This window comes from Macrosteles quadrilineatus, unplaced genomic scaffold (genome assembly GCF_028750875.1).
Source record: "Macrosteles quadrilineatus isolate MER2022 unplaced genomic scaffold, UCM_ALF_1.0 Scaffold_1__1_contigs__length_201487025, whole genome shotgun sequence".
Lineage (NCBI taxonomy): Eukaryota > Metazoa > Arthropoda > Insecta > Hemiptera > Cicadellidae > Macrosteles > Macrosteles quadrilineatus.
In genome coordinates, this window is record NW_026542594.1 from 195,498,199 (window position 1) to 195,511,832 (window position 13,634).

The 13,634-nt window shown below is 32.1% G+C and overlaps 1 protein-coding gene across 1 annotated transcript; it reads right to left on the bottom strand.

Annotated features, from left to right (window-relative positions):
- Positions 1-6,259: 6,259 nt before the first annotated feature.
- LOC128983625 (octopamine receptor beta-2R-like) lies at positions 6,260-12,896 on the bottom strand. Its single transcript, XM_054402986.1, has 5 exons — positions 12,728-12,896; positions 10,155-10,437; positions 8,845-9,020; positions 7,829-8,124; positions 6,260-6,467 (listed from the first exon to the last, which is right to left on the bottom strand). Exons 1-5 carry the CDS (start codon positions 12,782-12,784, stop codon positions 6,341-6,343), a joined length of 939 nt encoding a protein of 312 aa, XP_054258961.1. The 5' UTR covers positions 12,785-12,896; the 3' UTR covers positions 6,260-6,340.
- Between the last annotated feature and the right edge of the window lie 738 nt (positions 12,897-13,634).

Genomic DNA, 13,634 nt, shown 5'->3' on the forward strand with positions numbered 1-13,634 from the left:
GTTTACATATAATATTAAAATAAATTCATATTTGTATAGGTGTTTATATTTTATGCTGTTAAGCTGAATAAATGCATTAAATGTAAATATACACTTTCGGTTTAAAAAATCATTGTTGTAAACGGCCAATCGAAAATTAATTGGGGCATTCTAATTTAAATAATGAACAAGAAAATAGGATCGTTTTCCTTAGTCTAAATAAGAGTTTGGGAAACGATAATTTTATTCTACTCTATCTGTTACGGAAAGAGCTTATTTTCCATACGGAGTGATGTAAACATATTTTGCGCCCTTAAAATATTAAAAAGACTTTCACATAGTTCATAGTAGAGTCAGGGCTTAACATAAGGGATAACAGTACAGGCAAAGTTCGCTACTATAAAGTTAACAAGGATAATGATTATGAAGCATAATAGCAACTTATAGCTCGCCAGTTGTTACAACTTTAAAAGTTCCCTCGTAAAGGGTTTAGCCTTTTTAGGTCACCCCTATTCAAGGGGATCAAAACTTAAAGTGTGTAGATGAACTTTAGTTGATTGAACATAAAGTTAATTATTTATAGCAACTACTTTACATCTTTTATTTCCAAGATAAAATGCGGTACAAAATGATGACCCCTCTCTCAACCCCCCCCCCCCCCCACCCACATAATCCTAAAAAGTTATGGATCCTCAAATAGGCCATGTTACAAAAAAGTACAGACCTTCTTTATATGTTTGAATTCAATATAAACTAGGGGTTGTTTATGTGAAATGTACAGACTTCTCTAGTTTCACCCCATGCTGTAAATAAGATATGTGACCAGAACTCCTTCCATTTGCTTCGATTTTATGGTTATATTTGTATATTTCTGTATGGCAACCTATAAGGTTGATGTTAATTTTTTATAACTTTTAAATTAAATTTTAATTTACGTGCTTATTTTTTAGCTTATTTTAATTTATAAAGGGATTCTGCACATCTACAGGAAACTATATTTCTAGCAGTGTAGGTAGATCTTTCTTGCGATGCACACGAGCTGAGAAAATAGGTTTCTATGAATCATGCTTGCATATTATTATAGGCTATGGAAGATTCTATATACAAATGTTAAATAAAACACTCTGAAATACAATACCATAACAGTTCAACATTTAAGTTGAGCTTAATTTGTTTAGTAGTTCTAGTCTTGTGATCCCCTCCTGAGCTCTTTGTGCCCCATCTCACTTAACCACCTTTTGGTTACTTCCTATTTTCATTTCTTGATATACAGGGCGTTTATAAAAGAAACATCAGGTTTTAATAGCATGTACCTCGGCCAATTCTTGTCCCACATTAATATTCGATGTACCATGTTTCCAAATGTTATAACCAGCTGTTCAATAATCAGTCTTGGTTTTTTTATTGGACGTGTTTGTATCATTTTTAAAGTGATTACGATTCAAGAAAAAATTATGTGTTTTTCACTATGGCTCAAGTTTATATTTAAAAACCTTCCAGTGTGAGTTTCGGAGGCAATTTAGACAGACTCCTCCTACTTACCACAGCATTTTAAGGTGGTATAACTAGTTTGAGAACTCTGCCTCATCCTCCTTAATATCTATGTTCGTAACTTCAATGAGAAGCTACCTCAGAGTTGGATTGGCAGATGTAACGATAATGACTTGACCCTTCTCAATTGGCTCCCTAGATCTCCTGATCTTACGTTGTGTAATTTTGTTCTATGGGGCTGTGTAAAAGACAAAGTTTATGTACCACCAATGCCTCAAACGCTTCAAGAGCTCCGTGGACGAATTCACAACGCCATAGAATCAATCCTTGCGACGCTAGCCGGTGTATGGGACAATTTACAGCTTGGATTGGAAACTCCACGGCTAATGGACGGCACATTGAGCACTTGCAGGAGTATCTATGAACAATTTAAGAGTTATCGTTTTTGTTGATAGGTTTTCTGTATTTGTTTGACGTTAACGCTAATAAAACGTTTTAAAACCTGATGATTCTTTTATAAACTGTATATTAAATATATTTGAAGTGTATGCATGCATTTTTATACTGTTTGTGATGCAGTATTAAACACAAATAAAATGTACGATTTCGACTCTACACCTGCATAGTGCATCGTCAGTCACTCACTATTTCAACTTTGAACTTTTACATTTTAGTATCTAAGAGCGATTGTCCATAAACCTCTGTATACATTCATTGATCATAAACCATGATAGCTTACAGTCAATTATTCTATAAATTCTAAATTATATGTTGGATCAATATAAAAAAAGAGCGTTACGCCTGAAAAAGCCCCCCAGAGTATCAAAATTAGAGAAGAAAGCGCACTCTTAAATATCACTATAACCGTCCGCCATATGTTTTAGTTATGTGTATTTTGAAAAGACCTCCTTCTTGAAGAACAGTTATGAATTACTGTTTTAAGGTGAGGTAACTAAAACTTTTTCACTCAAAGTAGAAAACCAGGTAAATGTTTATTGCAGTAAAATGGAAACAAAAAGAAGTATGGATGACGTAAGGGCTTTGACAATCATGGCTGAATTTAGTTAGCGTTGCAAAGGTATATGAACAACCGTATGTTCAGTCAAATGTCAGAATCTATTTTGATTTAGCCTTACAAGCTTGTAATAATGATTTGACTTTTATAATTAGTACTTGACAGATGTTTAGCTGAAGCTGTGCTTCTTCTTTCGTCTGTCGGTGTTGTTCAATGCTTTATTACGGTGACAAAATGTGTTTAATTGATAAATTTTCAAAGCACCAAACTTTCCTTTCATAAACGTCACGCGTTTTATGGAACGTTGTTGGAAAGACAAAGTGATGTAGTTTTAAACTCATTCAAACAAATAATGTTACAGTGATGTTGTATTAGTATGATTAAACTCTCTTTGCTTAGCAAAGGTTAGATTGCCCCAGGATACTCAACAATGGTATCAATGGTGCCTGTTATATTTATTCATATATATATATATATATATACTAGCTGTGTACCCGTTCTACGCACGGGGATCTTATAATATTCAGTTGAAACCTTCTTATATAAAGAACAGCAGTTGGTTTGCATATTTTAAGATATGCTGGCCAAACTATTATACATAGCTTCATTTTATGTTGTTTTTTGTTGTTCCGGATCGGTATGACAATCAATAAAAGGTTAAATTACCTCTGTGTCTGCCGGTCGATCCTATAACGGTAGGCTTACTTTTATTTTTACTATCGGATCTCGTTTGCATGGCTCAATCACGTCCTGGTTGAAGTTCGTTCGCTACGCTCACTCACCTGTATGTTGGAGCTCGTTCGCTGCGCTCACTTTCCTTCAGGTTAGCTCGTTCGCTACGCTCACTTGCCTTCAGGTTAGCTCGTTCGCTACGCTCACTCGCCTCCAGGTTGCAAATTAGCTGTTGTCATAAATGTAAAAGAAATAATAGTGCTAGTGCTGCACCCTGTTGGTAATCCTTGTAACTTTAATGCTATTGAACATCACAGAACAGAACCAACTTGTTTAATTGAAACAGCTGTTAAGATTCAATAATTTCATTTCTCATAAGGTTAACATGGGCTTCCAGAAATTCCACGTCAAAAATCGACAAAAACTTGATTTTCAAGGGTTTACTGTTAAATATCTAACTGTCTCATATTCGATGAAATACGTCTAAAACCATCTCATATATGTATAGTATTTGGAAAATAAGTTTCAGGCGGGACAGTGCTATAGTTATTGAGGAGTAGTTGTAATAAAGTGCGTATTTTAGCGTTACCAAGAGAATGACAGATAGACAGACAGACAGACAGACAGACAGACAGACAGAAATTGAGATAAGGTTTGATTCGGTTTCTCTGACCTATGAAATGTAAAAATAACCAAAAAGTTCATTATTCTAAGCAATGTACAGACAAAACTCTAATTTTATTTATATAGATATATATATATATATATATATATATATATATATATATGTATTGATTTTTAATTTCTCTCTTTATACGTATGTAGGCCGATATGGATTGTTTTAGTTGAAAGCTTAATGGTTTCATAAAAATTTTAGTTTTGGGTGGAATATCCGTTTTAGGTCCCATGAACTCCAAACAGTAATTTTCAAGGTGATGTATGTAATGTTTGTGAAATTTATTTTGTGGGTACTAATCCATGGTGTCTCCAAAATATTATTTTTTTTTATTAGGATAATTCATAGAAATCTTCCAATAAAATGACGAAACCCTCAGATTATCCACAAAATAGTTTTCTTGGCCGTGCATGTCTAATTTATACCAAGTCACGAAAAAAAAATAAATTAGGCCTACGTTACGCTTATAAACACAGGACGTGAAGGTAAATACTAATCCGTATTAAAAGATTGTTTTAAATTAATATTAACTTAATTTTCTATAGCTACGAAGACAGTTTTTCAATAGTGCAAAACTGTAAAACACTAAAAATGCCCATCGGATCTAATGTGCTCGTTGATGAAAACTACATACCAAAGTATTGTTTAAGTATTTTTCAATTACCAAAGCATGAATCTCCAATACTAATCAATCACTCTTCTATATACTTTACACAGACAAGGGAAAGTATTTTTAAGTACCGCTATCGAAGATGTATATTATATTGTTATTTCAGCTTTGGAACAGATTAGACATGTTTTGAGTGATATTGCTAAGATGTTTAATCTTGATAATGGATACGAAGATGAGTTAAGAGCAAGGTTCTGTATCATAACAATAACATTTCTATGTTTTGCCTCGTCAAGTGAATTTGATTATCAAAACAATTCTATCGGGATTTATAAAGCACAACTGTATTTTGAGTGGTGAAATACAATACATAACAATACTTAAGATTTTAACAATTTATTTTCAATTAAATGTATTTTTAAATACAAGATCCCCTTAGAAAACTCAAATGAAATTGGTGGATACATCGGTAGAACTGTTGACAATATTGTTGTACAACCACTATACTTGTATTGGTAGAGCGCGGGGCTTCGGTTTCAAGTTACCGGGTTCAAATCCAGCCTATCACCAATGGATTTTATCTTCGTGATGATGCCGTACCCCTAGGACTGGCCTGAAGTAATGAGTAAGAAAGTTCCAGGCTAGGACTGGCGTCCTAGGATGTGAAGGTATGACTTATAAAAACTATACTTGTAAAATAGTTTATATTTATTTTTTACATTTTTTATTCACATAAACTAGTTTACAAGTCTGTGCATGTTTTCTAACTTAAACACATATATTGGAAAGCTGAATTTATTTAAGTAAAATTAGATTTACATAAAAATTAAATCGTGATTTGTATAAACCCATTAATTTAATGACACAAAGTTATGATTGAAAGATAATGTATAATTTGTATCCTAAATATAACTCACTTATATTGTTCCCTTACACCATATTTAATGATAACATAAATAAATTAACAAAAATTAACTACAAAATTATATCAAAGTATAAAAAATCCAGTATGAAGCTTGGGCCGGGGCTTCAAGCACATGTGACTTTTAAACCAAAATACAGTTCTTCTGTACAAAAATACATAAATAGGATAAGCAACTATTTAAAACTCCTTTGCGAATTGCGAATTGTTTAATCTGTTCATTCCAAAATATTTATGTATTACTGACGTATCTAAGTAAATATATTAAAAAAATTAATTCAAAACAAACAATAGTAGTTATTGCATAAACCAATTCAAATAATCGTTGTTTAGTTTTTGCAGTTTTGTTTTCAATAAAGGTTTAAATGAAAGTTGAATGCGAAATTATATTGTTGTTTCTAGAAGGTTTTTGTAATCGACTAAAATTAATGAAACATACAACTAATCAAATTAACATAATGCGATATATATCGTTTCATGAGAAGATTTTAAATTATTTATTTAAATATTCTTTTCAGTTAACGAAGTTCCATCACAAATACGGTAAACAGTGAATCACTTAAATTACTTATAAATATGAAAATATGCCAAATTTGCTTACTGGTATGACATATGAAAGTTTCTTTAAACAAAAAACAAAATGTATTAAAATTAATTTATTCTTAACGGTGTTGAATATATCTGTAATTCAGTCCTGTGCGATATAATCTGAGTAAAGATAACACAATTTTAATATTCAACAAGTTATTTAGTCGTAGTACTGTTTAAATTCACTAAAAGTCATTTCTTTTACTTCTCAACTTATTATAAAAAATAATAAAGTATGTACGATAAAAAAATATGTCTACAATAAAGTGCTTTTAATCACACTGGTGTTTAAACCATTTGTCAATAATGTATACTTTATGTGAAAAATACCTTGAAAACACTCTTGATCAACCAGATACCTTAGTAATATAGGTTACTATCAACAATTCAAACTTGATAAATGTTGTAGTACCATAACACTCCTGGAAGTATGGCTGACGGCATGCACCCGAACCACGGCATAAAGTTGGTAGCGCGAGGCCAATTCGCCATGGTAATTCTGTGTATGACCAACCTGTAAAATAAAAAAGTGTTTGATAAACATATTTTTGAAAATGAATAAAATACAGTACTTGTATGGATAACGGTTAGTGCAGAAATATTTTGCATTCCAACTAAGTACTTTGGTAATACCCGACCACACCTAAATTGGATTAGGTTACACCTAGGTTAGGTTAGGGTAGGATACGATAACCGGAATATAACCTAACCTAACCTAGGTGTAGTAACCTAACCCAATTTATGTGTGGTCGGTAAAATACCAAAGTACCACCAACTATTCAATGCTGAGAATGGCATTCCGAAGCAGTATGAAAGTGATATGATAGGCTATCTTAGATCTATGTTGAATTCTGTAATTTAAATAGGGGATTTTTTTGCAATTATATTAAATAGTTTTATATAATTAAGTTGTTGAACATGTTGCCTATATTTTGGAACATCTTATTTATATATTTTATTTTATATATATTTATTTTATATTATATATATAATATTATATATATTATATATATAATATATATATAATATACATATATATATTATATAAATTATTTATATATAACCTTCAATCAACTCGATTCTTCTTCAGCCACCGTTGAATTGGTGGCTCAGTCAGTACCAGAGACTTCTAATGCAATGCGCGATGCCGTGGGTTCGGATCCTGGTACCCGTCACAACTTTTTTTGTACAGTTCACAATTTTTATGTACTGGCTCAACGTTTGCTTTGCTGGAAACGGGTAATTGTTTTACCCGTTAACATATGCTATGGAGCATATGTCGACGGGCAAATGCATGTTAAAAAAAGCAGCGAACCTAAATAATCTTTAAAAATTTGTACTAATCTCTTTTAGTTGTCGTACAACATATATCGCAATAGGTCTGCTAATAATTTTCATAAAAATACCTAACCGAACGGTTAATTATTTAACTAAGATTTTACCACATTAGGTGCTATGTTTTTTTACAAAATCCATTACTTTTTAAGGCGTTTAATTTTATTCCATGGCATAAGTCATTACATCCGAGTGTTTGGACATTACTCAATAGAAACATTTCACTTAGTAAAATATCTACCAAATCAGATTTAGAGGTTTACCTTATCGTAAGTTTTCCAAGGGTTCGAATGTTTATGTTATTACACGATTGTAATGCAAGGTTGTCCTTTTAGAAATGCGTGGTCCAATAAATACACCTAACACATTAATTCCTGGAGCTTCGATTATTTAAAAACCAACTAAAATTTTTCCAATTGTTTCGGCTTCATAACCTTTCATAACCTAGATGTTTATTTGCTACCGAAGCGTCAGTATAAATCTAGATTAATTTATTACAATCCCAACCATATTTGACACAAGTCTTTGTCCACAGCCTACCACACATGGTTGGGTATCCAGAAGATGCTGATGTTCCAGTAGATGGACCAGAGAGTGATGGCCAGCCGGTGCTGACGACGAATCTGGTCTTCGCCCCAAGGCAAGGCCTTGGCAGCACTCTCAATGGCGGCTTCTTGAGCCTTCGTCAGCATAGTCCCTCGGTTCATCATCATCACGGCCAAAGCCTTGTCGTGACGCTCCATAGCCTTGAACAGCTTGACCATGACGATGATGTCCAGGATCATGGGAAACCAGAAGGTAGCGAGAGGTGAAAGGAAGGCGTACTGAAGAGTTATCTGGAGAATTGAAAGGTAATTTTAATTTATCCATGTATTTGGCTAAAGTTCAACCAACTGTTCTTTTTTGGAAATAATCAAAATGTAATGATTTCATTATTGTTTCAGGACTGAGACTGAAATCCTGCATACTTTAGCCAGTGACTGGATCGATAAAGATGAGATCGGGATAGTTAGATTGTATACCATTTTGCTGAACAGGACCAATAGCCTATCCCCATGGCTTATCACTAAAATCCCAATGGTCAAGGACAGCTCAGTCAATTTTTGCACAAACAAAAATTTACTAACTTTCATTAGAAACTAATTCATACATCTTCACAAAGATGGGCAACACCATAACCACTAAGCTACTGAGCTGGTAAATAAGATTTACTTTGCAATAACTTGAACCATAATCAAATTTAGTAAATGACTGCTAAAATAATATGATGAATCAGAATCAGAATTTTCCACTGACAGTAACAATTGCATTGTACGCACAGCAAATAACAACAAAGCAAAGGAATTATTTAAGAAAGGAACGAGGTGCAGTCAAAAAATTCGATCTTTATCATAAAACTAAATTCATCTAAACATCGTATATATCAAATAATAAAAAATATTGTACCAAACATTGAGTAAAGATTCAGAATACTAAAAGAAAAATAATTTCTTCTTCATTCCAGCTAGTTTTGTCTTAAACATAGTTTTTCTTATTAAATAGATGGCAGATATTACCTTAAATTTGCACTCGCCATATGGCATGTTAGGATCCTTGGTGTGCCAGTTCAGATATATTGGCGGTATTGCAACAACAGCTGGGTAGGCAATACTTAGCAACACCATGCCCACAGCTGAAAAGCTGTTCATGATCTTTCCGTGGATGGCAGGGTGTTCCAGAATTAGGTAACGGTCTGCGGAAAAATTGAAGCCATCATTAATTTTCTATGACTGTAACAATATTTCGCAAAGAAATTACGTACTTCAATTGTTTAAAAATAACGATATTTTGTAAAGTGTATTGAAAATTGAAGGTAATGCAGACACTTTTTTAACTTTTTAGCTGAAACTAGCATTATTCTTTGTTGACCACCTTATTTTTTTTTTTTTTTTTACAAATTGAAATCCTAATTTGACAAAATTTGTTGAGCTCTGATGGGATTATGTAAGAAGATTCGCCTTACATATTGTCCAACAGCTCAAAAATGGCTATAAAAATTGATTTAAATCTAAAACGGTCGACACTAAATTGATGAATCCGTTTGTGAGATATGTTCCATTCAGTATTCAAATCAAATAGTATTCTATAAACTATAGCATCTTCCCTAATCAAGAAATAAAGATTTAAGTCAAAATAAGATCATTAACATACGATTAATATGAACAAGTGGCGTTAGAGGAAGTTTAAGACATTACAATGAGGTGAACTAACTACACTTTAAAGTGACATGGTTGAAAATACTGCCCGATACAAATTTCAAGAGATGACCCCCTCTGGAACTTTTTTCACCCTAATATGCTTTTTTATGTTTGGTTTATCAACAGTTCTGTTCACATCTTACTATTTAGTTCTAGCACATCAATAATTACCCCAATGATAAATGGTATCTAGATACAAATGTTGAACCCTTTACGCTTTCATAACGAACCAGTGACAATATAATTTGGAGGTGAGCACTATAACCACTTGGTTTCAACTGAGATCTATCTCCTGAAGATGTATCATTACAACCTCCTCTATTGGAGGAGGCTATGCTACAACACTGGCAAAAACATTCACTTATTCATAATACCCGGTAATTTCTTAATGACTATGAGTATGAAAATATGTAGAATTAATAGAGGTAATTTAGTATTATACCAACCACACCGAATAATCTACTTCCAAAAAACATTTTAATTCGTTTAAATAACCAAAATCTCCCTAACCTAACTTAACCTAAAACATCGTCCTCGCTTAGGTTAGGTTATAATTATTAGGTGTAGTCGGTATGATACCAAGGTACTTGAATTGCTTGCACTAATCAAAGTCAATTTAAATTCCCTACCTAAAATGGCGAAGAAGCACAGGAAAGCCATCATGGAAGGCATATAGATATTCATCGTCTGCCACATCTTGCACCACTCAGGGTCCAATGCATAATAGGGTTTGTTTTGCCAGTGGTTTCTCAGGTCTATTGAGGCGTTGAGAGATTGAGCTATCAACGCCATGGAGATCACGATGATGAAGATGTTTGTTACTCTATGCAGCTTGGACTTAGACAAGACTGAGTACACGGTGAACAGGTTACCACACACCCCTAAACTCACAAGGATGATCTGGGCCCCTACCTTAAATAAGAAAAATCTGTATTAGTGTCATAAATAAGGTTTTACTTCAACTAGCTTAAGGGGATCCGCCACCACTAAACCTAATTTTCTTATTTAAGCTAATATTTTAATTTTTTCTCTCATTTTTAGTTATTGAGCATTTATATAATAGGAATATGACCAAATTTTTTTTATATATACCTACATATATATTATATACATATATAAATTTAGGAGTGGGGGGAAGAAAAAGCTTAAATAACTTTTTTATTATTAATATATTTCAAAAAAGTAAGTATTTTCATGACAATAACAGATATATTGTTATCTACAGATATATTGTTTTAAATATTTGGTTTGTATTACAAATGGGTGTTTGTTTAGGTTGTATTTTTACAACCTACTGTAACTTTAATCGTATAATAACGCAATTGTTACAAAAATTATAGCAATTTTCATAAAGTGTAAAAATTTTACATTAAATGTTTACCAAAAATGTTTCAAAATATATTTATTTTTGATTGTATAAGGCTTATTATACCATTAAATATTGTTCATAGTATGGGGATGATGGGGTAAAAATTTGAATTGGCTAGCTCAAATACTTTTGATTTTATTTAACAAAATGTAAAAAAAACACGACTTTTGGGAAATTGCGTCCAAAGTCCGCGAACACCTGGTTTGCCCAAACCAGCTGTTTTCTCAAACAGCTGATTACATATTATATTCATATAGCTCAGGTGCATTATAGCATTCAAACTGTTAAGTGTTTATATGTATGTGATAAATATGCCATTTTTATAAATACAAATTATTCTTTACCATATTATAGGGAATATTATATAGATGATTAAAAAAATAAAACTAAAAATCCGAAAATTCTCACTTTTATTTTGTGGTCAAGGGTCCAATAGTAAATATGGTCAGATATGCATGAAACTTCACATGGATATTGTCAAAAGCATACACAATAAGAAAATGACATTTTTGGAAAATTGTAAAAAATAAAAAAAAAACACCCATTTTAGTGGTGGCGGATCCCCTTAACATCCAACTAGTATTTAGCTTCACTTACAACTTACTTAACTAATGGCACTCTTTTCAATATTGAATTTCATGAGTATCATCATGGTCTATTGTAGACCTACAAGACCGTGGCGAGACATGGCAACACCGCAGCACCGGCCTACTGAATCAGCTGTTGCACTAACCCACAATGGAGCGTCTGTCCAATTGTTGTTATATGCTACTGTTATTACAATGACAATAGGCCGGTGTAGCATTGACTCACGCTGTCGGCCTTGTATAGAGGAGGTTATGGTAACATTGTTTGTAAGTTAATCAAAATCAAGTTTGTTTTTATTCAAAGTCTACTGAAATAACATCAACTTATTAAACTATTGGTAGCGATTTTTATAAAAATTGATATATATATTCATTATTTTCAATAATAAATGGCATACTACTTAAAAGTTTACTAAAAGTTTTTATTGGGTAATATTTGATTTTCTGTAATATTTTGAGTTCTTGTAGGCTAGGGGCCATCTTGGATAATTTTAGACTGCTGCTGAAGATTTAATTATCATCCAAAAATGAACACTGAAGTGATTTTATTTAAATACCTAGTATACTGTGAGATTAGAAATTGTATTTGTAGTTTTGAATTGTTTTCTAATCGGGTCTATGAAAACCAACGCCAATCTTTGATTTACTGCCATAAGAGCAATGTTAATTTCGTTAATTTAACATAGCCGCTCAAGAGTTTTTTACCATCTCAAATCATTTCTTTAATTACCAAAGTCATAGTAATTTAAATATCTAGTATACTCTGGGATTATAAATTTTCTTTGTAGTTTCTTAACTTTTAACAGTACGAGTTAGGATATCTAGGCTCTAAGGACTCTTAAACCTGTGTGAGGCCCACCTTACAGGCTGGCCACCTGTGTGCGTAACGGCATTTTATAAAAAAAGAGTACAGTATATCAATCTTAATATGCATTTAAGAACAGATTCCTTTATCATCAAGATGCATTAATGAGATACATTTTTATGGTAAAAACTAGGACCAAATGGCCTTTTTTTACTGTTAACTCCAGAAACTGGTTACAACGAATATTTTAGAAAGGGCAGTTTAAATAACTCGTGGCCTTTAACTGGAGGCCATGGAACAACAAAGATCATTGGCCATTTGCAACTTTAAATTCGTTTTGATTAGGAATAATTAATTAATAATTTTTCCCATAGATTTATCATAACATGTAGGCCCTACATGTGAGATTAACCCAATAAATATTACAATGGTGTTTCATACCTTTACTGTAAAGTACATCATGTCTATGGGTATTCCCAGCTGCCGAAACGTTTCCATGGTGACTGATGATTTGTTACAGGAAAGGAGGTTTAAATCGTTTGTAAACTTATTGTTTTATTTATGCTTCTACACAATAAAGATTGTTTAAATTGTGTTTGTATTCCATTTGTGTATTTAAACCTAGAACAGAAAACAATGGAAAGCTATAATACAATGCTTCTTTAATATTTGACACGGTAGGCTAGTTTAACCTCATCAGTATAATGATCAATTGTTAAAATAGAACCTTACACTATTGTTGTACACAGCCTTTTAATTAACGCTATTATACGTTAGTATATATACTTATATATTTATTTATTTATCATATATACTCTGGATATATTATATATGGACATGTTTGATACAGCAATATAGTAAATATAACAATATAATAAATATTGTAGATGTAGTAATATAACAAAAACAGAGTGTTCATGGTAAATCTAATAACCAAAACTTTCTTTTACTTTAAATTTACAACATAACGACAAAGGTGAATATAAAATAAATATTTCCCATCAACAAACATAACAGAATACATACAACTACGTTTTAAAATTAGGTGTACACTGAAATACGAACTAAATGATACAAATGGTTAGAGCATGAATCATAATGTGTAGCAGTACCACTCTCATGTGCTACAAATTTGCATGTTTGTTATAAATTAATAGCTGCGTGTTTACATTGAAGGACGCGCATCATTTTGTATTCATCTATAATTATTTTTCAATTAATTATCAAGAATATAGAATATAACTTTGTTTCTAAGAATGTGAGTTACACCAATCAAACAAATAATACATTTGGTTACAATATTTGCAAAATTTTACTCCCCAAAAAAATTAAAACAAAGTACAAATAA

Excerpts from the sequence above, each read along its gene's own strand:
- LOC128983625 (XM_054402986.1), bottom strand. The coding sequence starts at position 12,784 with ATGGAAACGTTTCGGCAGCTGGGAATACCCATAGACATGATGTACTTT. Across the intron at positions 10,438-12,727 it reads TGATGTACTTTACAGTAAAG|GTAGGGGCCCAGATCATCCT; the intron begins GTATGAAACACC and ends TTCTTATTTAAG. Across the intron at positions 6,468-7,828 it reads TGGATACCCAACCATGTGTG|GTTGGTCATACACAGAATTA; the intron begins GTAGGCTGTGGA and ends TTTATTTTACAG.